Here is a 26,317-nt window from a genome sequence, read left to right as displayed (position 1 = left end):
GACCTTCCGATAGGGAGGACACAGCTTGTTACCTGGGATGGAGAGTCATTGTCAGATGTTGAAGTAACTTTAGGTGTGCCGCAGGGAAGTGAGTTGGGACCCTTGCTGATCAATACTCATATTAATGCCGCTGTATACAATATTAATACTAACCTCAGACTTTTGCAGATGATGCAGTATCTATAAATACCATGTAAAAGTAACAGCATAAATGTTCAGGCAGATCTTGATAGGTTTCAAACTTGTGCAGAGATTGGCAACTTGCTTTTAATGCTAAGAAATGTAAAACTGTGCACTTCACAAAATGAAAAAAAAAACATGGTATCCTATGACTATAATATCAATGAGTCATCTGAATCTGCTGACTCAAATACCTGTGTAAAACTGTCTGGGATACAAAATGGAATGATCATAAAGGCTCAGTCGCGGTTATAGCAGATGGCACATTTCAGTTCATTGGTAGACTGCTTAGGAAGTGCAATAAGTCTAAAATCACTCGTGTGATTGGTTCTAGAATATTGCCCATGTACGTGGGACCCATTCTAGATAGGACTAACATGATATTGAATGTATACAGAGAATGGCAGCACAAACTGTCACAAGCTTGTTTAACCCATAGGATAGTGTTACCTTGATGCTGGGGAAACTGAACAGGTAGATTCTTTAATATAGACGTGAACTTTCCTGAGAAGTCTACTAACATAGTTTCAAGAACCGGCTTTAAGTGATGACTAGGAATATACTACAATCACCTACGAATCGCTCACATAGGGATTGTGAGCACAAAATCAGAGTAATTACTGCACCCACAGAGGCATACAAACAATATTTTCCTCATGCTCCATACTTGAATGGAAAGAGAAGACGCCCTAGTAACTGGTATAGTGCCATGCACTATGTTGGACATAAAAAGACTGATTTTAGCAAGTTCCTGCGAACAGGTGTGCTTTGTACACAATAGCTGTTTTTATGTTACGAAGGTAAACATGCAAGAGTAAAATCAGGTTAATTAAACAATGATAAAATTAACTTACATAATACATGCCAAAGCACTGTTTAGTTAAACAATAATGAAATAAACTATCATGTTGCCATGGACAAGTGTTAGCTCACAGTAATGATCTACTCTAACAAGGGAACCTCCCCATCCCACCCCCCTCAGATTTAATTCCAAGTTGGCACAGTGGATAGGCCTTGAGAAACTGAACACAGATCAGTCGAGAAAACAGGAAGAAGTTGTGTGGAACTATGAAAAAAATAAGCAAAATATACAAACAGATTTTTTTTGTTTGCGGTTTTAGGGCGCAAAACTTCTATGGTCATTAGCGCCCAGCCCGTGACGTAGAAAACAGGAAAAAAACGAAATTTAAAATCAGCAGCAATGAGAACAAAGTCATAAAATTTGAGAAACTAAAGGCAGAAGGAATGCTTAAAAATCCACTATAGAAAGGGGTTGGTTGTCCCCCAAAAAAAGCTTCAAATGACTGACGTCATTTCACTGTCACTAATAAACTGTAGAACGCGGTCAGCTGAGCGCGTGTCATCTGCTAAAATCGACGATAGATCAGGCGATAGCTATAGACGGGAGCGTAACGGATTAAAATAGGGGCATTCAATTAAAAGGTGTCTGACCGTCCACAGCTGAGAGCAGTGGGGACAGAGTGGGGGAGGATCACCGCTTAAAAGATGTCGATGACTAAAAAGACAGTGCCCTATCCGGAGTCTAGCTAAAATTACCTCCTCCCGACGACGCGTTCGGGAGGAAGAGGTCCAAGCGCAAGGAAGGGCTTTCACTTCCCGCAATTTATTATGGGGAAGTGTTGACCAATGCGCATGCCATAAATGAGCAACTTGGCGACATAAACCGCTCCGTAGATCGGTAAACGGAAGAGACTGAATAGCTGGCCGAGGAAGAGAGACTGCAGCCTTGGCCGCTATATCGGCCGCCTCATTCCCACAGATATACAAACTGAGTAGTCCATGTGCAACATCGAGGATAGCGTGAGCCCAGGAGCGTTGTGGTCTCGTGGCTAGCGTGAGCAGCTGCGGAATGAGAGGTCCTTGGTTCAAGTCTTCCCTCGAGTGAAAAATATATTTTTTTCAATTTTCAGACAACTATCAAATTTCAGGCACTCACACATAATAAACTTCTCTCTCCAAAATTCCAGGACATGTTCAGATTTGCTTGGACATACGCAGGGTTTGACGGTCTACACACGGAAAAATTTGAAAACGTTAAAAACATATGTTTTGACAGAACACAGGGAAAACTGTGAGACTGTGAAACTGTTGCATTCATTTGTTGCAGTTTAAGTGACAAACACATAGGTTTTCATCACTTTTTGGGAATGTATCACATCCACAAGAAAACCTAAATCCGGCAAGGTAGAAGAATCCTTTTTCCCGTTCGCCAAGTGTACAAGTTAGGTGGGTCGACAACATTCCTGTCATGAGACGCACATGCCGTCACCAGTGTCGTATAGAATATATCAGACGTGTTTTCCTCTGGAGGAATCAGTTGACCTATGACCTTGCCATCAAATGTTTTCAGTTCCCATTGGAGAGGCACGTCCTTTCATGTACTAATCGCACAGTTTTGCGGTGCGGTCGCAAAGCACAGACACTAAACTTATTACAGTGAACAGAGATGTCAATGAACAAACGGACAGATCATAACTTTGCGAAAATAAAGAAAGTAAAATTTTCAATCGAGGGAAGACTTGAACCAAGGACCTCCTGTTCCGGAGCTGCTCACGCTAACCACGGGACCACGGCGCTCCTGAGCTTACACTCTCATCGATGTTGTATATCTTGCGCGTGGACTACTCAGTTTGTATATTTTGCTTAGTTTTTCATAGTTCCACACAACTTCTTCCTGTTTTCTCAATTCATCTGTGTTCAGTTTTTCACGGCCTATCCACTGTGCCAACTTATAACTAAATCTGAGGGGGGTGCGATGGGGAGGTTCCCTTGTAAGCATTACAACAGCTATCTCAGATCCCAGCCAACTGCTTATACAATTACTCATTACCTCGTAGATAACTGCATCACTGTGGGATTGGTATTGTGCTACCAGCTTGTAATTTGGGTAATTTTCTTGCAAGAAATGTAATATTTTCTCACCTAGCTCGCTGTCCCTTTTATATTGCTGCTGCTTCCTTGGGCACATGACGGGACAGTTTTTCACTATGCTAGGTGAAGCAATAATGAAAAATTAGTTATGGGGTTGTAATTGTGAAACAATGGAACAGTGCAAAACAATTTTATTTGTGACTGGCGCACTTTATATGTAAAAGTGCATCCGCCGAAGTTTAAGAATTTCTTCACCGAAACATTTAAATGTTATTTTATAATAAGAATTAGCACCACAAGTCATTTATAATAAGCCATTTATTATCCTGTACTGAAATTTAGTTAAACTTATTTCGTAGATTTATTTTCACATTCCCGGAGGCCACTCTCCACAGGATTCACGGACTACAACTTGTGCCGAACATCAGTTTTTATTTTTATTTTTTTTATAGCACTGACCAATTAGTTACTAAAGGCAAGTCCACAGTTGCCAAGTGAGGTCCCTAACGGGAATTTAGGAATCGTTCAGTGGAAACCTCAATGTGAATTTTTACATTCTTTCAAAGCAGTTTCTTTAAACGCCTCCTATAAACAAATTACTCAGCCATCATTATTTCAACATGAACAAGGTTTAAAAATGGCCATGTAGTATCGTAATGACGTCACCTAGAGGTAATTTGTGTATAACTTCATTGTACACAGTGGGCACAACATATGAAAAACTGCTCCACATACTACATTAACTTACAGTGCAGTCCAACCTATTATTTGTCTTCTGCCTGCAGCATTCAGTACACTAAGCACTGACTCATTCCGTAATCCAGTAACTGTTGCTCGCATCGAACTTGACATAAATAATGTCTTCAGAAAAAAAAAAAAACTTTTGAGAAAACCGCCATGAATACTAAGATTTTTTCCACTTGTTAAGTGGAAAACCACATTGTGTGTGTGTGTGTGTGTGTGTGTGTGTGTGTGTGTGTGTGTGTGTGTAAAACGAGCAAATGCTATAATTGTGAGAGTGCGCCTATTTACGACTCAGCATCTCTGCTATATGGTAAGGATTTGTGAATACTCATTTATAGAGATGGTAATCTCAAATGTGGTACTTGTATTGAAAGGAACGTTAATTTAATACAGGCTGTTGTAACATGACAATTAGAAGAAAAACAACAACCAAAACATTTAGTAAACATATGTGATCGTGTTTCGAGATCTAAACTTAAGACAATGTGAGAAAAAGGGTTAGCGCACCCGGCAGCTATCTGAGCATTCTTAGGCATTTTCCGTCTATGGGAAGATGCCACCTGAGGAGCTACTCAAGTACTCCAGACCCCTCATGCCGCACCTAACACCACCAGGGTCATCCAGCAGTCGGTCCGGACTGGCCCGTCATTGACAGAAGGAAGAGTTTTATCCATTTCAATGGAAGTACAAGTACTCTTATTACTGACTTAATCATCTTTTTAATTAACACAAAATATGACCAGACAATTAGTGTCAGCCTTGGGCTCACTGAAGGTGGCAGTAACCCAAAACTGAACAGTAACAATAAGTGTTCCAAAATGGTGCCAAGTATCTGAGGTTATCACCAACAAATTGTGCCCCTACGACAACTAGTCTATTGGAGGCTCTAAACTTATCTATGTACGTTTTCAACTAGTAATAAGATCAGTACATACACGGTCCGAGGTGCCACCTCGCAGTAGTACCTCCTCTGGGGGGGGGAGGGGGGGGGGAATAAAAAAATAAAAAAAAAATAATAATTTTTGAAGAAAACTGATGAATCCAGAAGCAAGATTTTTGCTATTAATTTCTCTCCAGTATAAGACAAGCTCGCAAAATAAAGACTGCTGTGTCATTCATTACACTAACGAGTTCACGAGAACTGCTGATGTGAGAGGACATTACTGTAGAAGTAAAGTTTTTCCACATATATTTCCGTAAATGCTACCAAGGAATTCACCTGATCAGATACAATAATTACAACCTGACGGGATACGAAATTACCATTTGTATTTTATACATAGATTTAAAAAACAAATGTATGACAATGCACTAATCTTTTTAGTTCCTTTGGTAATATTCTCCACAAATTTTACATCTTTTGGTACAGCATTTTTTAGCCTGAGCAGGAAAAAGTTAAAACATTACAGCCGAGATCATACTGTGTCCTATGAAGATAAAATTCCATTTTTCTGAATTATTCTAAGTCGTAAACACCCTGTCGACAGAAAATGTATAAGGAAAATAGGGTAACATGGTGAATTAAATAATACATATACATCTGATAAAAATTCATTTTAACAACAAAACTTACATATTGCTTAATTCAAATAAATTGTGGTGGAAAACTCATGTTAACTGTGTCCGATTATCGTACAATCTTTGTTCCTTAAATTCTCATGTCAGCAAAAAATTTAGAATGTTCTGACTCTTAATTACTTTATACAGAGGTCACTAATAAACTAGGCCTTTCACCTCACCACAAATATGGCAATTATATCCTTTATTATAGTTACAAAATAATCATGACAATTTGTACTTTTATTCTTTAGTATCTTTTTACGAGAAACACTGTTGCCGCCATTTGTAGTGAGTTGCAAGGTTAACTATTAAATACAAACAGCAGAAATGGTGCTTCCAGTCTGGTGTCTTGTGAATGTACAGAAGATAAACAGAAAGCTGTTCTTATTACTGTCTATTACACGTAATGAAATAAAAAAAGCGGCAGTTATGATTCAATATACATCAGTGTAACAGAAAAATTACATGACAGTTAAAAATCTTCTATGTTACAGATTAATGGCATACTCCTCATCCTCAGTTCTGCCATTGTGTGTGTGTGTGTGTGTGTGTGTGTGTGTGTGTGTGTGTGTGTTCCTGTGAGAAGACGAATGTACATATGTACAAACGTACACACGTTACAAGTGCCAGAAGTAGTAATAAGAATAGTAGTAATCTATGTACTTTAAAGGGATCATATTTAATTTTGTTTAGCAATCTGTACAAAAAACGAGCTGTCTAGTTCACGCTTGTCAGCGCATACAACTTCCATCTTGTCAGATTCTCTGCTTTCCTCACTTCACCGTTCTCGTTCCCTCTGTTCCGTCGCACGCATTCAGTCCATCAAACAAGCACAGTATTAACACGACACCACACATCCGTATACTCACGCACACCGGACGAGACGACACGGCACGGCACGACACTCTGCAACACGAGACCTCGCCCAGCACAGATTACCCCCTCCCCAGCATTGGTAGTTCAGCCCCTGGAGTCCACAAGCTCCTGACCACACTATTTTAGTGTCCCACACCTAGTTTGTGGCTTCGCCATCTGCTGCTGCGTCGTCGTCATGCTTTCTCTTCTTACCTCTCGGTGTTGCTTCCTCTGTAACATAAACCGGGAAATTCTCAGGTACTGGTACGTTTCTGTAACAGGTGGTATATCACAAAATTCTACATGACGAAGTCCCTGATGTCAGTTCTTTGGCAACCTTCTGTACCACTCAGTTAAGGAAGAAAGAAAAGATAAAATTACAACCTCAAGAAATAAAAATGCATTGAATTTTAACATTAAGACAATATTTTTACAATAACATAATTACAACCTTTGAGCTGCTTCACAGAGTTTAAAGAAAAATACTTTGCTGCAGGTAGCCTAGAAATAACAAATCTCTATAGAGAACTGGAAGGAAGGAAGGAAGGAAGGAAGGAAGGAAGGAAGGAGGGAAGGGGGTGGGGGAGATGATGCAATAATGTCAGTAATTTAAGCTTATACCCCTCCCCAGTTGCCCTACGGAACAGTGACACCACTAAATACAGAGGTGTGCTTCAAGTAAGATCAACATTTTGCATGAACATTGCACAATTAGGATCAGTGCAAGAGAACAATTTTGTATTGTTTCAGTCTTAAATGAATCATGGAAAACCCAGCATGGAATAATGATGACAATATTATGAAGAGGATAGCTTGCTACCCACCATACAGCAGAGACGTAGAGTTGAATACAGACACAGCAAAATGACTGCTGAACAATCTTTCAGTCAGAAGGTCTTCTTATGGAACACACACACACACACACACACACACACACACACACACACACACACACACACACACACACACACACACAGAGAGCCAGAGATAGTGGTGTGTGTGTGTGTGTGTGTGTGTGTGTGTGTGTGTGTGTGTGTGTGAGCGCGCACGCATGTTTGGCGGTCTTTTTGTTGTGCCTGCCCGCAACTGAACATTTCTGCTATACGTTGAGTAACAATCTATCCTTTTCTTAATACTGTTGGCAATGAATTCATGGTTAGATGTAGTAATTCATCCTTTTAGCAGAAGGCCCCAGTCTTATCCAATTAACTTAGGTGTGATTAAACAAAGTTCATTCAGACCTCAACCTAACAAAGTGAATGAATTTTATCATGAGGTAAGTCTTTCCAGCACCACTCATTTAATGTTTAAAATAGTTTCTCTTAATCACTTGTTGCTGCATAACCTATGTACCTAGAGTTTGGTAAGGCGCAAGAAAATAATGCTAACGAAAACGTACAAGGTGCCTGCAAATAAAATATGAAATTTTTGTATGGACAGTCTGCAGGGAACAGAAACAAGGTCTCCTGCATTGTTCTTGTCTGGTAAGCAGTTTTATTATGAATAAAAAAAGTGAGCCACCCTATTTGAAAATATGGGGCAATTAGTACATTCTGTAGTGAATATGAAATATCTGTGTGAATGTTTCATTTCCTTTCAACACTGTTCAATGCCATAGAACAGACGTTGTCTCTGCATTCCTTTTTCACAGCTGCACAGCTTGCCAAATGCTGGTGTATTCTGACTGATCTGAAATATGAATCTAATTTTTTTTAAACTATTAGGAGAAATTTTTTTTACGAATGTTACAGTTTGCTATCTTCAGTCAATTAAGAACTTAATTTCTTTTCGTTATCCATCATTCTTACTGTGCTGCATCAAATTAAGTAAAACATCGAATGAAATTTTAAAGATTTTGCAGAGGTTAAAATACGCTGAGTAAGCTTCGTGTACAATTGATTTAGCCTCGTACACTGCAGTTAATGAAGTGAAGATATGATATTTAAATTTTATTTAAATTGGAGCAGAACTATATCTCATTTTGTTCTTTGAGTTATTGGGTTTTAAACCCAAAGAATGCTCGCATGCACCCATTCACATCTTTGTGCATAGCGAATTGTGTGTTCGTAACATTTCTCATAAATGAGTCAAGACATTGTTTTGATAGCACACAACGAGGCACGTGTGATGTATAATAATACCCTTAAACTCTTTTATTCACCGAGACATGGAAGTAATCCGTGCACAGGAGTAAGAAGTTGGCGACTCAAGACACATACAGATATCCATAACACTGTAGGAAAACCTGAGTGCTGCGCGTATACACGTCCACTGTAGCAAATGGGTTAATACCAGCTTTCAACGAAACTGTTTAAGAATCGCACATTTTACACTACTGGAAATATAGAGTTGGTGCACACAAATTCTGTAACGCATCCTCAAATGCTGTGTATATGAAGCTGGGTTCAGCAGTGCTGAAGCAGAAGTTAGGTGTATGAATTAATGTTGAAGCGACAATGAGGACCGGAACTGAACTATAATAAAGACACAAACAAATACCAAATGAACATTTAGGAAATGCAATTTGTGTTGATTTAATACCTTGTTGCACCTTAGATAAATGTAGCAAAAAATCAGCATTTTTAAGAATTCTGTTCAATCACTTTGTCATTATGTTCAATTTCTAGTTGTCAAAATTTCTCAAATTTTTCAACAAGTAAACAACAGACTTGGCAGCAAGTACGTGATAAACTTCCAGCTGCTGTCCGATGAAGGAATGCACAATGTATCCTTTAGAAACACTGAAGTGGAACAACAATAGCTTCTGGAAGTACGTGACCACCTTACCTTCTTCTCCGTCTTCTTCATCCTGCCCTTCACCCTCAGCTTCTTCTTCTTCCTCCCCCAATTCATCATCGTCATCTTCATCTTCTTCATCTTCGACACCATCATAATCATCTCCCTCACTCTCCTCCTATAATCACACATTAATGCCAAATATTTGTTCAGCGGACTATTGAAGACATCTTGCACTGCTGGATACCAAAATTTCACAAAAGTTTTCATAGAACCCTTTCGAGCTGTATCTTCAATGAATCAAATTTAATTTAAACACAAGAAATATTAATCTACATTACACAAGCACTGAATGGTCATTTTGATACTTTTACGTTATTTAAGATAATATGTACATCTATAGGCTGTTCGGAAAGAAAGACAGGGCAACAGTGAAGAATACTGCAAATGCCAGCAACAATTAAAGCTGATTTGAGTTTGTAGGAAGTGAATCACCCTTGTTGTAAACATTTGCCAGAACAATGGAGAAAAAATTTGGAAAAGTGCGCCATGCCCGAGAACAAATTCAATGCAAAACCTTACAAAAAAGTTGAGGGTTCTGATGTTTAGTTCTGGCACATTAAAACCGTGTACCCCTCACAGGCACGTACTCCACCAGCCGAGCGATCTATGCTGGACTCACAAGCCCCTCCTGCCCCCACTCTACTTCTGTGAGCACAGACCACGACGCGCATTCAGATCGCTCAGTCGGCAGAGCACTTGCCTGTGAAAGGTGAAGGTTCTAGTCTGGTACACTGTTTTAACCCACAAGGAAGTTTTTTGTCTACACCTGACAAAGTACCTATCCTCTCTGTGTAAGGCCAGCACTTACTAGAAACAACTGTTTCAATACATGCACAAACTTACATCCAAATGTTGTTTATACACAGCATTAAGTCCAATCTCTTCTTCCTCCTCCAACTCATCTTCATCAATGCCTTCAATACCCTCTTCATCATCTGTAAACATACGAATAATAGCAAATAGTGAGCATTAGGAAACGGCTAAAGACCGATACTTTAAGAGGGAGTCTTCCCCGTTTGTCTCACACTCACCACTATCATTTCCATTCACTTCATCATCCTCGACATCACTGTCCTCCGCTTCTTTCTCATCCTGATCAAACCTGTAAATTGAAAATATGAAATTACAACTAAATTCACAAAGAGATCTTACAAAATTAACTGCAATTTACAAGATTTCATATGTGAATTCCAAAATAAAATTTATGGGCTTAGGACCTATAGAATTACCTTGTTTTACTGATCTCAGTTTAACGTTTCGAGAGGTAGGGGGGGGGGGGGGGGGGGGCGGACGACGACTCAACCAGTGACCTTTCAAGACAATGTGGGATGCCTACCATAGAAAACTTAAAAGCATAATCTTTTGAAAACAACATATACTTATTTGAAATGATACTACTCAGTAAGCACAGCTGCAGTTAACTTTTTATCAGCTAATAAACAACCTAAAATCAGTTTTGGATACTTGCTAGCAATACTGAGTGGACTGGTTTTATTTATAAAGTCTTCTCCCAATTTGTAATGATTGTGTAGTATTTGTCAAATTTAAAACAAATTATGTTTGAATTACTGTTTTGGGGAAGTTTTCGTGACTGACTGGCACGCACTGCACAAAAATATTAACTTCTCGAGTCACCAAATCTGTCTACATATTTACATGCGTGCATACAATGAATATAATCTACAGGATCCTTCATTAAACAATTAGAACTATATCCGGAGAAGAGGTCTCTTCATTTCCTAACAACTAGGAATCATGTAGCCTATAGCACAACAAAAAGCCTTATTCAATAAAATAAATTTTTTATTTGTAAACTCACCCATCTAGGTACTTTAAGCTTGGAAGTAATTTGAAAACCTTTTCTCTGTAATTTTCAACTGATGTGACCTCATTGTTGAACAAATCCAAGTTCTTCAGGTGTTTGAACTGCTTCTGTGGATAGAAATTTAGGCAGTTTTCAATATTTTTCCTAAAATTAACAATAGCATGTTTGTCTTAATTTGGACAAGCAGATTAATCACAAAAACCAATGTCGTACAATAAACTCTCACAACATAATTATTACTTGAAAAATTACTTCTGTAGTCAGCTCAATGCTATAATACCTAATGGCAGTACCAACTAAAACCCAAACTGAAAATAAAACAACACAATAGAGAATGTGATGCCTACAAATTTAAGTATGTATGCCAATCTCATTATCACTCAACTATTTCCTCGAGACTTGGAAACTTTTTCTACAACTACTCGAATAGCACACGATCCTATACCCATTGCCGGTAACTTCTAACTGCACCACCATTCTGACAGAACGTACGTCATTTTCGAAGAACTGTCCCCGAATTGATGGCAATGATGTGCGAACATAAATAAAAACCACATTTAAGTTCATATGCGATCACACGCAGGATGAAGTTAAAATGGACAAGAGATACCCACAAGGAACCTGGTCGGCGCAAAGAAAGCGATAATGCAATTACTGATTCACACATTTTGTGAAGGACACTTTCATAACATTGACAAATACTCACCAATGGTTCAAGTGTTTCAATGTCACGTATTTTGTTGCCACTGAGATTCAAGTGAGTGAGCTTTGGACTGTCTTTCAACACATTGAGTCCACCAGAAATTCTGTTGTCGCTGAGTTCAAGCTGGAAATTTTTTCAATACAATTAGTACGCCATTTAATTAATTTCATATACGTATTTCACAACAAATAATTATATTTTATGCCCTGCAAAAATGATGAGTAAAGTGCATATTTGGGGAAAAATATAATTTATGCTATTACTACTGTCTGGGATATTCTAGGGACAGTTTCAGCAATGAAAGGTTAATATAGTATAAGTGGGATCAGATCACAGGAAATAGCCTTTTGTACTTTCAAAAAGGAAACAAATAAGTAAAAGGCAGAGATTGTATAAGAAAAATTTTATGTTTTCAATAAAAAAGGTCACTGTTAGTAATGCCACTTACCAAAGTGAAATAATGCCATTAGTTTATGGGCAGGCAGTTTCATCATCAAGCAGTTGCTCACATTTCATATTTCAGGCAAAAACAAAATATGGTGACAGATAAATCACACGTTCTTGATGCCATCACCACTCGAGAAACTTTTGCTATCTACTATTCAGCATAATTTAAATGAAATTACAAATGTGAACAGCCACAAGATGTTTTTTCGATTTGAAACTAATAACGACAGTATATGGGCAAATATATACTTTTTTGTTGTACACATCAAAGACCAAATGATGCCAAATAAAAGAGAAAAACTGCTTCTGACATTTCACTTCGCAATAACTCCAGATGCTCTCGCAACACGAAAGGGGGGAATCAATATTAATACTACTTACAATAGCCTTAATAATAGTTACTTTATTGCAAGGACAAGATGTGAAATTAGAGAAAACCGTAAAAGTCACAGATACTAATGTGATAGTTATTCTCAACCGTGGGCAGGAAGAGAGAAGCTATACAACAAATATTCATTATTGCTACATTTCTCTCTCCTTTTTACCTGAAAGCTAAGAGATTCAACCTTGTTGATACACTGTGTGTCTGCCACATTGGTTACTGTTAACTTAGGATTCAGAGAACACCTCAGAAGCACAACAGAGGAGAGGAGGGCCAACGCTGGACCCTAGCACTGCCTCCCTTCAGACCCCAGGCTTACCTTTTTCAAGTTGGGTAATGATGGGAATCCCTTTAAGCTTGTGAGGCCCACATTAATCAGACTCAATGATTCCAAGTTTTTGAAGTCATCTGTGAGGCCAACAATACTTGTACTTCTGCAGTTGTCAAGATTAAGCTCCTTTATCTGTGAACAGCACCAAACATCAAATGAGTTATATTTCTGAAACGCAACATTAACAGCCTACATCAACTGCTTTCAATCCCAGACAGCAAAAATTCTCTGTGGAGCCTCAGTGTATTGTGGTCTCAAAGGTGCTCCTTTGTAATCAAAGGAAAGTGACTTGCATGACAAAAGAAAACCAACTTTTATAGCTTTAAGATACATTGTTGGTTCAAAATGGTTACTGGAAGAACAAGAGTGAAGATTGAACACAAAAAGCCTGCAAATTGATGCATTTAATATGGCACACTATTCTGAAGCATTACAATAATAGCATTAATTTCATTAAAAAAGCATAATCTTTCAAACCATACATTCACTTTCCTAAATTATAATCAGACTAATTTTGGAATAGTTTGAAGTCATCACTGTAAATTGGTAAATTTTAATTATGTCAATTCACGAGAGAAAATGCTCTTCTGTTAGTAACAGGAAATACTCTACTGAAAACCAGTGTGTTTGAATCTAAAATAGAAAAGATCGAGGTAATATAGGAGAGGTCATTTCAAAAACCAAGCAACAACGAGAGGAGTAAAGCTGACAGACACACAGACAAAAACAGACATTGAATCTTTAGCTTTTGCACTTCCAGTTTTAAGAACAGGACAGGCAGATAGTGAGAATTAAAAGTAGTTGTTACTTTCAATCCTTCCCTAAATTGCACTTAGATCAACTGGCGTAATCTTCGTTTCTCCCAAATGCCTTCCAACCTCATCACGTCCCACACTCTCCCTCTTAAAACAAGTAAATTGCTTCAGGAGTTCTGAAAGCCAGAAATCAGAAGCCTGTCTGTGTGTCCATCCAAAACTGCACTACTTCTCATTACTGCTCCACCCGACTTTCATGTTTAGGATAGAACTCTGGTCACGCATAATATTGCCCTGAAAGCATCTGTCCAAGATTTGGAATTCTGTTCAATGGCTACCTCACATAGTCAAATCAAAGTGGGAGGAGTGAAAGCTATACACAAAATAAAAATTACAGCACATTCTTCAACAGTACATTTTTTCAAGGAATTTTGTGATGAAATTTTACCAGCGCCAAAATTAACACGACAATGAGAGAATTAAAGGACACACGTCACTCATCATCATTCCACCTGTAATTTCCCTCCATATCTGAATGTGATTATTTACCCAAATTTCCCTCCCTCTCTGAATATGATTATTTACCCATATCCCACTCCAACTTTACTGGGCTCAATACGTAAGTATGGAAGCGTTGCCCCCCCTCCCCCTAAGTTTTAATGCCATTCACCCCTTTCTTGTTAAGAGAATACACGCCAAATGGTAGTACGAATGGCACACGTGTGTTGTGTACGAGTTATTCTTTGAACCTTTTCCCCAAGATGCTAACCAATTAAACACACACACATACAAGGCAGGTACATTTTTATGTCCTGGCCCCTAATCACAAACTCTGCGCAAACACTGAAATAATTCTAATCAGGGTTCTACTTCATTATTAACTGTTCATTTATGACCTAGCAGCAGGATGCCAACCCAAGACAAACTAAGTAAATGTGGCAGTTTCAAGAAAGAAGCAATCTCTCACAAGAATGACAAACATGAAAGTATAAAGAATACAGTTTCTGAACCAGCAGAACTCTTTAGGCATGCTGGCAAGCCTATTTCATTGACATTACCCTGTTAGCAACACCAGGAGTTTAGAAATAAAATGTTTACGCCTAAGCTAAAATGACTTCTTTTAGTGCAAAGGATTAATGTTAAACAAAGCTCTGAAAGTATGGTTTTAACATCAAGTATGCATATTCACACATTTCAAAGTCTGATGCAAAGGTAGGTACCTACAAGCAACTCAATCGCCACACCAGTCTAAAGTAGGGTTTAGTGTGCACTATTCTTTACAGAACGGTGGGGTAACTCTCCCACCCTCTTACAACCACAAAGGAAGATTCAACTGCTTTCTCTTGACAATGCTGACTTGTGTTCCACACATGGATACCATCCCCCACTCATGTTCCATCACAAATTGTATACAAAAACAAACATAAGCAATGGTGCATCTAGTACCAACAAGGCAAGTTTCACTGCTGCCAATATACAATTAATGGGAGAATACAGTAATCAAGAAAGTGCGATAAAATGAAATTCATAAACACGTGTCCAGTGTTCGACCTACACTGTAAGAACCAGCAGTTTGACACCCTGCTTATCACAATTCTCAATTTTCTGTGCTCTAGTGTCTCACAACTCACAGCAAACTTTCACATGTGCCCATGGCTCCAACAGTTATGACTGTGTGTACTGCAGAATACTCCCAAGGATACCAAACTTAAAAAAACTTCATACCAGCATTTCCTTTAATATGGTTTAACTAGGTATGATGCGACTTCTGGGGATTCCACTAATGACTTACATATTTGTATTTGTGTTTTTACCTAGTTCCTTAAAACATTAACTGCCTTTCCAATTTTACTCAGTGCTTCTAAGTGTGCCTATGAATTGCCTTCGACTGAGGATGCTTACAATGGGGCTGGGGGAGGGGGGGGGGGGGGGGAGAACATTAGCTGTGAAGATATTCTTTTCAAGAAAATTACACGAGGGCTCCAGTTTTATACACATCAGGTTAGGCATGGCACTGTCAGGTAAACAGGTGGTGTGAAGATTCAATCTGCAACTGCCTTCTTACAGCACGCAAAGTAACATCTTTCCACACCATATGTTTTGGAATATGGTTTCTAAACAAGCTCACTTTTTTGAGAAACAACGTGAGTAGTTATCAAAGGAAGCACTGAGTGAAACAGCAGCACCCCAGGCATGTCACAGAACAGGAAACTGATTAAAAATATATTCACATCCCTGAAAAAAAAAACAGCAATTCCTGTACAACTAACATGACAATAACAATTCTAAATCTACATTATTACTATTTAATTTACATGTCACTGCTTGGCAGTGTGTTGTTGAAACCACCTTACACATTTCAGGCTTTCTCAACAACTTCCCTCTCTAATAGTGCATGGGAAATACAAACCCATAAATCTTTCTGCATGAGCTTTGACCTTTATTTTATTACAGTGGTTATTTCTCACCCATTAAGTACAAGTTAACACATTATTCTGGAATTTGAAAGAAAACTGAAAACCCGAAGAAAAAAAACCCACACAACCTGGTCACATTGAAAACTAGGCTACCTTGTTTATAATTACGGTCACCCCAACTCCTATCTCCAGCACCCTCTCCCTTGGATTTAATAATGAACTATAAAAAGTCAAGAACATGTTGATAAAACGACCAAAAAACACTTGAATTTTTATATGCATTGCTGCAGAACACACACTAGCCAAGTGTCTCTTATCAGAATTTGAGCTAAGACATTTGAGTTACATTTTTGCTTGAACCTTGCAAGCACCAACAGCATTTCCAAGCCACTATGCAACAATTAACAGCTAGTTCTTTCAACATTAGCCTACTTCCCCAAAGAAAGATAAAAAAGGCAGTAACAAATGCTAGTCTTCAGAAAGTACAAATACTGGGTGAAGTTTACAACACAAGCGACAGTAGGAAGCACACCCTTATCCTAGTCTCTCACAAGCAGCAAAACTAAAGAGCCATTCTGAACATACCATCTCAACAACTCCCAATTTAAACCTGCCACATGAAGAGAGAACAGTGGAATCAGGGCAAGACTAAATGAATGTTTCGAGTGCTCAACAGCAAGAACACCTCAAATAATAGTCCCCCAGGTAATGAATTAAGTTTATTAAGAGTTCTGTATACATTAGCTTTCCACTTCCTTTTCTAGCTTAAGGTTTCTTCCAGTGATGTTTCTATTGCTTTGTACTGTATTTTAATTTTCTTCTCAATACTAGTTTGTTTTTGCATATAGATTTAGTATGAACTTTTCGAATAAATATATATCGGGCCACGATACTTTGTGGGCAGCCTGGAAAAGAGGGTTCCATTTTTCCGATCCGACCATATATGCTATTTTTTTAAGCTGTTAGATTTGTGGCTTCACTAAATTCGGATACAGGGATGTGATCAACAAATACAACAGCGAATTTTTTCGTTCTTGGATTTTGCAATGCACTGTTCCTTCTCACCATACCATTTTTATTTATTACGACAATAATTTACTTTCAATTTTACGTATTTTATATAACTGGTAGTGTACACATAATCATAAAAATGATAATCCCGCATTTTTTGTTGCGCGCAGGACAAGGCATGAAATGGATCAGAGGTGACTTCTCTATAAACTGCGTCACAACAAGCACTTATTTACTGTAATGCTTTTATGGCCTTTCACCGAAGCTGGAATTCTTTTGTTTCCACATTCTTAATCATAAAGGTGTAGGTACTATTTTATTGATCGTAGCTGCCGGGTCACGAGACTGTGCTCGAAAGCTGCCATATAGAACAGAAGCGGAGTGATGTTTGGTCGTTTGTGAAAGAGGCAGCATTTTCATGTTCGGCCTCCAGGTGTTCGAAGCCCCCTCCTTGGTATGTATAGTTCCTAAGGGAGATGTAAAACCGAATTTCTATTTGCAATGGAATTAAAAGGCGTTACACTACTTCTACACATCGTCTACGAGCAGTGTTCCCATATACTACGCACATTGTATCAGGGTCACCATCATGGCCGCTTAACAACCTGCTACGAATATTGCATTAATTACCAAAAAATTGTATCCATGCCTCAGGCAATTAAATTAGGCATTCCGTCATGGCACAAACGCTATATCTTTCTGATTTATATAACTACGTTTAGGAACGTCCCCCTTTACAAAACTGATAACCCGTGCCCTCTTAAAAGTACCCTGCGTATGTGGCCGCGTATGACGCCGCCTCCATATTTTGTGTACATAACTCCAAACTGACAGAAACATAACAACGGATCAAGCACAAACATGTTGTATGTAAAACAACTCCCTGGGCTAATAGCACTTTCAAAATACTACTTTTATACTAAAACATCTGTAATTATACCAAAATATTCCAATAATTATTTTCCAATATGGCGTCTAAAAGCATCATAAACTTTACAGGATATAATCAAAACAAACAGCAGTAACAAAAAGTAAATAAAGATAAAACTGAGAATACAAAGCACTTTACTTTATTTCCGAGTATCAGAAACGCGGCAAAAATAATTCAACAACGTTCTGTACCCTAGATTGTTTGGGCGCCCAGCACCATGCTTTAATGCGGTAATCAAGAAATTAAACCCGGCTTTCTTATCCTAAACTTTAATAAACTTTCATGCTCAACTTACACTAAAATTAAGAGTTTTCCGAACAAATGTGCACATAACATCTGTGACAATTTTCATCACGCGTGGGAGGCCTCAGTACTCATTTAAATAGCTCACACGAAAATTATCACAACCTGCGTCTTCGTAAAATTTAGAGCAAATATACGCTTCGTATCTTCATCCATAAAGCAACGAACACAAGTAATGCTTTGCTGGCACTTCGACACGCTAATAATCCAGCACTTACTTGGCTATGGGGCCCGATTATAATTTCGATTAGACTAATGCACGCTGTTTCCGTTTTTCTACTTCACAACAAAACAGGAAGCGTGTTAAAAATAAATTTAGAACTCGTTAATTTTAATAACAGCAATTGTTGATGCTAAAATATATCGTCATAATTGTTAGCAACGCATATGTTAAGTACTTACTTTATCGGGAGTTCTCCCCATCTTCTCAAGTTGTATTCTCTTCTCCATGTCGCACTTTATTTTAATACTAACGATTCACAACACACAAAATGCTCTGCGGCACTCGCTCCGTCAGCCTTTACCTTCAAAGCAGGAATGACGGCCGTACCGAGTCGCCACAACGTATTCGCTCGCGATGAGCCAATGGTGGCCTAGAGGGGTCTACACAATAACACAGCGCGCGAGGCGGGAACAGGAATTCGTGCAAGGGACTACTTTCAAAGCAGCCAATCACGTTGCCCGTATCTCGATGTGGGGCAATCCTCCTGCCATCTGTCGGGTAGAACACGAATTTATTGATCTCTCGTTTATTCTTCAGAGGTGCAAAGCAGGTACGTGTCGAAGTTAATTACGCAAATAAACACCATTTGTTAAGCAGCAGCGACGTTGCATACTTAATTGATCTGGAAATGAGATAAGAACCGATACTTAGGTATGTCAGGTCGATATACGGCGCACTTACGACACACGTCCAGTGCGTTGCTAGCCGCTAGTCAATATTATGATATGTACTTAAAAAAATGTTTTCGACAACAGTAAAACGTAATGAGTTACTGTGTTACATGTGGATACATGGCACTATACGTAAGTCAGTCGTACAGTAATGTCCCTACCACGCCTTGAACAAATTGTTATTAAGGTCGACAACGACGTAACTGTGAGTTGAAGGATTCGGGAGGAGGGGAAGACTGGCTCGCTAGCGTCCTGCTGCGCTGGCTAGGGTGCGTGGCGCTTGAAAAACGATGGAGGCTTTGCGGAAGACGCCAGAGAGCGGGGCACGTCGCGAAGGGGGAGCTGCATCTCACCCCACCCCTCAAGTGTACCCATCCTGTCATACGCTCAGGCGGAGGTGGGGTCGATAAAAGGGAAGTATTGATTACGATGCAACGAAGACAGCTTGCGTCTGGTGGTTTTTAAAAATGGTAGACGGAAAAGGTGGGAGGGGCTGTTCAAGTCAATTCAGAAGTGAGCGAAAATCAGTTAAGATAGAATACTCGTATGCACGCTTGTTTAGTGCGTACTAGTATTTGGACCGACAGACAAACAAACAAAAAATTAGAGCGGTGCTGTTCTATTTATTGCTATTGAAATTTCTCTAATCAAACCGTGTGGAAAGTTAAAAAGAAAGATCGCGAAGCCAAATTTACCAGTCTTGTGCCATTATTGCGTCTTCTCCATAGGCTGCATTCGAACTGTTTATTTTGTTGTCTGACTGCTGTCGAATGCTGGATTTACATGCGAAAGAAGGAGATAAGACAACGATAAGGAAACTAATATTGACCGTAATTGATTAAGCTCATGTCAGCAAGAAGTCGTGGCATGACCTAAGAGTAAACTGCAGTAGTAGGATACACGGGTACTTAAAGTGTTCCGTCGCTAGGGCGCAATTTAGATCGAATGAAGTTCATACACAATTATTGAAATTAGCTTCCCAAAGTCAGCCTTTGGGAAAACAGTGCACTTACAGTACAGGACAAAAATCTGCGCTGGCAAGCATGTATAGATCATTTAGTCAATAAATTAAACAGCCTTGCTTTTGCCTTAACATGCTATCTGGTGTAACAGACATAAACAGCAGGAAAATTGGTATACCACAGTTACTCTGAATCTATAATTAGATGTATAATCTTTTGGAGGAGCTCAAGCCACTTATCACGAATCCAGCTACTTCAAAAAAGAATTGTTAGAAAAATGCGTGCAGCCCCTCCAAGAACATCATGCTGTCCACCAATCATGAACTTAAAAATATTTACTATCCCTTCATTGTACATAATTGAGATTATCATGTTTTTACATAGTAATCCTGGGGCTAACTGAATAAAACCACTTCATGCACAACATCACACACACAGAAATTTTCATGCTTGCAGCACAGTGCTTAAAATTACCAATAAACTCGAGGGTATAGATGTACTGAGCACGGAGATAGGTTCACTGCAGCAAAAAGTATATGATCTCCTGGTGGAAAATGCTGCTAATCAATTGAGGAATTTATTAATGATGATATGCACATTTGGACAGAATAACTATTTAATATCGTAGTATTATGATAAAATAATGTCTGGAAAATCTAGACACAAAGACTGCTACATTGTGAGAAAAACAGCTTATTAATATTATTGTGTTCAGCATAAACCTGTGCTGCTAAAATCAGTGTTAGAAAATTATGTAAGTAGGTATATCATAAGCAAAAACTGGCATGTCTTCTGTGCTATAAGTATCAAATGACTTGTAAAACATGTTTTGAGACAAATAAAACACAGTTATATAAAAATATGATGTATAGATGTTGTCACTTATGTTGCGGATGCAGTACATCTGGAACTTTTCTCTCATAATTGAATTGATGAATAATTTCTAACAATTTTTGGTTTTAGATAATTACATATTTAATACAGTCAAGACCTCTTCCTGCAACACAATTCACATAGGTTTTTGGGAATGTAACCAATCTGAAGTACCTGCCAAAAAGAACACATGAACGAAAACTAATTTGTGAAACCTGTTACGTTTGAAGGCATACCATATTAAATATGCGGTTTTAGTATTACTTTGGCATTGTCAGTGAGAATATTATCCATTTACTTTCGAATATTTTTGCTTCTGGTAATGGAAAGATCGTAAGTTGATAGAGAGAGGCATCTTCCAAATGTTTTCAGCTGTATCTCCGGCCTTTCATCACTGGTTGTGATGGCCTTGGAGAAGTACCACCCAGGTTGAATGTTATCACTTCATTGTCCCTCTTCAGTTCTTTTCTTCCCGAGATGTCTATTTTTCATTTGGTTCACCTATCATCGGAACACATTACCACATGCCTCATCCACAACCATTTCAGGGACTTATCCTAAGGAAAAATATTTTGTAACTCTGTTACATTGCAACTTCACATTTATGTAACTGAGTAGGCTTCTGGGGCCAGAGTCAGTTGGCATAAAATCTTTTCGAGTATATCCCACGTTGTCAGAGAGAGAGAGAGAGAGAGAGAGAGAGAGAGAGAGAGAGAGTGGGAGGGGGGGGGGGGGTAGGTGGTGTTCTTTGTACAATTCCTAATATCAGCCATTTCTGATAAACAGATATGCTACTTGTACTAATGAGGATAGGACAAAGTCAGTTCTTGGTAGTAACACCGTCATTTATTCCTTAATTTAGGATTGTGAACAGAGAGACTTTGATAATTGTAAAATTATTTAAAGCTCCACTCACATTTGGACTTAACTTCTATCATGATTTCCAGAAATTATTCTATATATTCCAAGATTTTCAGATACCTTAGCTTTTATCCAGAACATCAGCTGATTTCATATATGCACGTTATTTCTTGTGGATATCTTCTTCACCTGCTTTGCCACTGGATTACTAAATTCTGTCGGCATTCTACATTGCTAGGGTTATGCAACGGTTTGTAGTTTTGCTAGATGAGCCGACCAAATAAATTTGTCGAGGGCACCCGACGTAACGTCGGACGTATGCACCTTCTGCTTTTGATGTGGTTGCTGTAGCAGGTTCTCTTTACGTAGAGGTCCTACTAATCGGTGCCTCTGAAATCCCGTGTTTTGCCCGAGAAAAGGCGTGGCTTCTTCACATTCTGCAGCTGTTATTGGAGCAAAAGAAGATAACTTCTACTCGTATAATGAAAAAGCACGTTTACTACTTTATTTTACAAACATTTATATATACCCTGGTATGGGTGTATAGATCATTAGTGTGACTTGTGAATTTGAGTTGATCACAACTTTACATCAAAGGCTCACGTGACATTCCAGGTTACAATGTATTCCATTTGTCACAAAACTGTCTCGTTTCGGACAGTGTGGGTGCTCTCGGACAGTCGTGCCATCACCGAGCCTCGATGCCCGCCCACAGCAGGTGAAAGCATTTATTTGTCACCACTTCTTGCAATTTTCTCATATACCACGCTTCCCATTTAATGTCTGCACAAATGAAAACAAAATCTCATTAACATGCAACTGTAAACAACCTGATTACTTAAAAATGCTCGATATTACTTCCTTCTTTAAAAAGGAATAAAACTTCATTTTTAATAACAAGTCTTTTCAGTTTTGTTGTTTCATTTCAGGTAAGTTGTGCTAAACAGTGTTAGTCTAATTTGTGTATCTGTATCTTATTTACTTCACATCCTGTGTGATGCAGGAAATTGTCCTGAAATGACCAGTGTTTCTATGTAGTAAGATATCAGAGAGTGTGTGTGTGTGTGTGTGTGTGTGTGTGTGTGTGTGTGTGAGTGAGAGAGAGAGAGAGAGAGAGAGAGAGAGAGAGAGAGAGAGAGAGAGGTATCACCTTGTACTGTTTCCCACATTATTATTACCCGAGGAGTTGCTTGTTAAGTACATGCCTATTATTCGGTCTCTTCAGTACAATCTCAGTACGGGTGTAGTCAACAAGCGTGGAACATTCCTGCTTCAACCATTTGTTCTCTACTATCAGGTAAGTTATTCAATTACAGAACTAATTTGGAGGAAACTTTTGTATCGTGATCACCAGTTATTATACGATGTCATACTTCTGTATTCACTGCACTTACACTCCTTGTAAGGGCAGTCACTGAGTCAAATCTCTACTCCCTAAACGGATTCACCTGACCGAGGAACAGACAATCCCTTCTTTGGGTCTGCCTAACCTTACATCCCTCCTACCTACATTAAATGGCACAGGTCATTCCTCCATTGGATTCACATGACCAAGATATAGGCCACTCCTCCTATGGATCTGCTTGTCCTTTACCTGTTCTACACATCATCTGCTATTTGGGTATGCCCCATCTTAACTTTATTAGTAAACACAATTACTATCCCCCTTTTACTACATTTTTTGTTCTAAATGATCTGTTTCCCCCATAACTGCTCTCTTCCGACTTTTCTTTTCTCGTTTATAACACGTATAACATCGCTACATACACGTACTTCTCACACTTGTGTATCTTCCTTCTACTTACTGATACGTATAGCTTATCCTTCACTTTCTTATAATTACTAGATTTAGACAATACAAAAGATTACTAGTTATCAAACCATCTCATTCTCTTGCCAACTGTTAAGGTCGTTCTCGTTATTTGGCTGTGCACGTGAGCACGCCATCAGTTTGTCTTGCCGTTCTTCTCCTACCTGGACTCTTTCCGCCTACAATGTGAGGCACGACTAACAGGAGTCATTTCTCTGAAGTGTTAATTTATAGCTAAGTTTATTAACTAAGCTGATGGCTATCTTCATAAACATACCGATGCAAGTATTATTGATTTACCGTGCATTCAGGTGTTGAAGTCCTATCTATATTAATTCTATTTCTGAAAGAAGACATAATGTTAATAATAGAATAGTCAAAGAAGATAGAAATTGTCGCAGAGAAAAATAAGATAGAAATATGAAAACAAGTTAACTCGGGTGGCCGGTGGTGATGAATACACCAAATTCACAAACGGTGTGAACTCTTCTGTGGCCTTAAATCTTGTAATCGTATCTATATTGTGTAATCCTTTATTTTGCCCTGTATCAGGGTCTATTAGATATACTGCTTTTGGATGTGGTATATTCTGAATTTTAAAAGGTTTACTTTATGCTGAAAAAAATTTGCTCATTTCCTTCTTTCCATTCGAGCTATGATGAAAATTGTGTACTGACGGCAATTCATTTTTTTTTGATAGTTTGGTACAATGGCCTGTTCATTAAAACTTTTGTCTTTTTTTTTGTGCCTGTGTAATCAAATTCTCTTGTATCTTCTCTTGCAACTTTTGCAAGTCAGTCACTGGTGAATTATGCTATGTAAACAATTTTAACAAGAATTCTCCTATAAAGGTTTTATTCATCCTGTTGACATATGCAGTAATTCACAAGGATTACTTGAAGTTCTGGTACTAGTTGTGCCCAGGTAGTGTGCCTTGTAGAGCAGCACACTTTACACAATCGTGGTAATTCCTTTATAACATATTCACAAGAATTAGTTTGTGGACTATACTTGGATGTAGTTGTGTGTCTTACTACTTCCCAAGCCAAGAATTCCTTAAAATTATGGCTAGTGAATTGGGGCCCATTATCAATTATATACGTCGTGGTCTACCCACGTCTTGAAAATACTGTTCCTGAAAGAAGGTGTAATGTTAATAAAATATACTAGAAATGTCAAAGAAGATAAAGCTGCATGACCTCGGGAAAAATTACGGCTGTAGTTTCCCCTCGCTTTCAGCCGTTCACTGTACTGGCACAGTAAGGCCATTTTGGTTAATGTTGCAAGGCCAGATCAGTCAATCATCCAGACTTGCCCCTGCAACTACTGTAAAGGCTGCTGCCCCTCTTCAGGAGCCACACGTTTGTCTGGCCTCTCAACAGATACCCCTCCGTTGTGGTCGCACCTACGGTACGGCTATCTGTATCGCTGAGGCATGCGAGCCTCCCCACCGACGGCAAGGTCCGTGGTTCGAGATAGAAATATGAAAACAATTTACCTCGGATGGCCGGTGGTCACGAATACACTGAATTCCCAAAGGGTGCGAACCCTTATGGGGCTTTAAATCTTTTAATCATATCTCATTACTGTATTGGTGTTTGCTCGTTTAATGGTATAAAGTTTAACATACTTTGACCGAGATCAGCATCTTCCTTAGAAAGACTGTTAGTATCGAGCAGTTCTACTTTCTCCTGTACGGTAGAATTTACGAATTCGTGTAATTGTTCTTCCAAATTTGATACCGTTTCAGATGTGTTAACCATTTCTCTAAAATTTTTGCATTTTTCTAAAGCAGTTACACGCTCGTTCGACTCTGAGATTTGCTATTTAACCTGGTTGAACTCTGTAACAGCAAGTTGATCTGTTTTGTTAATTTTACGATCTAATTCTTTGAACTGCTCTTTTACTTGCTGGCGAACTAAATGGCATTCTTTCACAAGCTTTGACACAGTCTCAAATTGGACAGTAACCCGAATATAGAATAAATTTCCTTTACTTCACGTCTACGGTCACAAATTATATACATTATATATATTTGATGGTGCCGGTGCTGATTTTGTGTTTAGCATTTGACAGTGCCACTATGGTTCCAGTATATTAGGACATGTTTTTATTAAACAGGTATGCCTCTTCATATTTAAAGTGCACAAATGCACATACGAGGCCCGTTCAGAAAGTAACCTCCGGTTGATTTAAAAAAATACACCAAGTTAAATAAAAATATTTTAATATATACATCTTACAACTACATCTTTGCACTATTTTTCTACATAGTCTCCATAGCGATTGAGGCACTTATCGTATCTCTTCACAAGCTTTGAAATTCCTTCTGCATAAAAATCACCCGCTTGTGCCTGGAGCCAGCCTGTGACCGCATCTTTGAGCTCTTCGTCGTCATCAAACCGCTGTGACCCGAGCCATTTCTTCAAATGCATGAAGAGGTGATAATCACTTGGCGCCAGGTCTGGGCTGTAAGGTGGATGGTTGATAACGTCCCACTTGAAGGACTCAAGAAGGGCCGTTGTTCTGCGAGCAGAGTGAGGACGGGCGTTATCGTGCAAAAAAACGATACCGGAAGTCAGCATACCACGGCGTTTGTTCTGTATAGCCCGTCGTAACTTTTTTATTGTTTCACAGTACACGTCCTGATTAATGGTCGTACCACGTTCCATGAATTCAACCAACAACACCCCTTTGGCATCCCAAAACACCGAACACCGTTGCCATCAGTTTTCTGGCAGAAAAATCTTGCGAGGCTTTTCTTGGTTTGGCAGGCGAATTT

General features: G+C 38.8%; 1 protein-coding gene and 1 long non-coding RNA gene across 3 annotated transcripts in view; one reads left to right on the top strand and one right to left on the bottom strand.

Annotated features, from left to right (window-relative positions):
* Window positions 1-5,351: 5,351 nt before the first annotated feature.
* LOC126427925 (acidic leucine-rich nuclear phosphoprotein 32 family member A-like) lies at window positions 5,352-19,222 on the bottom strand. 2 transcript variants are annotated; one of them, XM_050089819.1, is made up of 8 exons: window positions 18,538-19,210; window positions 12,707-12,850; window positions 11,562-11,681; window positions 10,850-10,962; window positions 10,062-10,132; window positions 9,874-9,965; window positions 9,019-9,145; window positions 5,352-6,462 (listed from the first exon to the last, which is right to left on the bottom strand). In XM_050089819.1, the coding sequence occupies exons 1-8, from the start codon at window positions 18,583-18,585 to the stop codon at window positions 6,389-6,391; spliced, it is 789 nt and encodes a 262-aa protein (XP_049945776.1). In that variant the 5' UTR covers window positions 18,586-19,210; the 3' UTR covers window positions 5,352-6,388. The 2 variants fall into 2 exon arrangements, with proteins under 2 accessions (XP_049945776.1, XP_049945777.1); XM_050089820.1 differs by lacking the exon at window positions 12,707-12,850 and having other exon boundaries at window positions 18,538-19,222.
* The window catches only part of LOC126427926 (uncharacterized), a 23,969-nt gene continuing 14,893 nt past the window's right edge, over window positions 17,242-26,317 (top strand). Inside the window, exon 1 of the long non-coding RNA XR_007576756.1 lies at window positions 17,242-17,355. This is a non-coding gene — a long non-coding RNA (uncharacterized LOC126427926). The remainder of the gene's footprint in view (window positions 17,356-26,317) is intronic.

Source organism: Schistocerca serialis, chromosome 12 (assembly GCF_023864345.2).
Source record: "Schistocerca serialis cubense isolate TAMUIC-IGC-003099 chromosome 12, iqSchSeri2.2, whole genome shotgun sequence".
NCBI classification, from domain to species: Eukaryota; Metazoa; Arthropoda; class Insecta; order Orthoptera; family Acrididae; genus Schistocerca; species Schistocerca serialis.
Note: the sequence above shows the minus strand (reverse complement) of the source record. Positions and strands in the feature narration are given on the sequence as shown.

Coding starts and splice junctions, on each gene's coding strand:
- LOC126427925 (XM_050089819.1), bottom strand. CDS start 18,585: ATGGAGAAGAGAATACAACTTGAGAAGATGGGGAGAACTCCCGATAAA. Junction 12,851..18,537: donor TGGGGAGAACTCCCGATAAA/GTAAGTACTTAA, acceptor TGCTGTTCACAG/ATAAAGGAGCTTAATCTTGA. Junction 6,463..9,018: donor TGAAGAAGACGGAGAAGAAG/GTAAGGTGGTCA, acceptor TTTATGTTACAG/AGGAAGCAACACCGAGAGGT.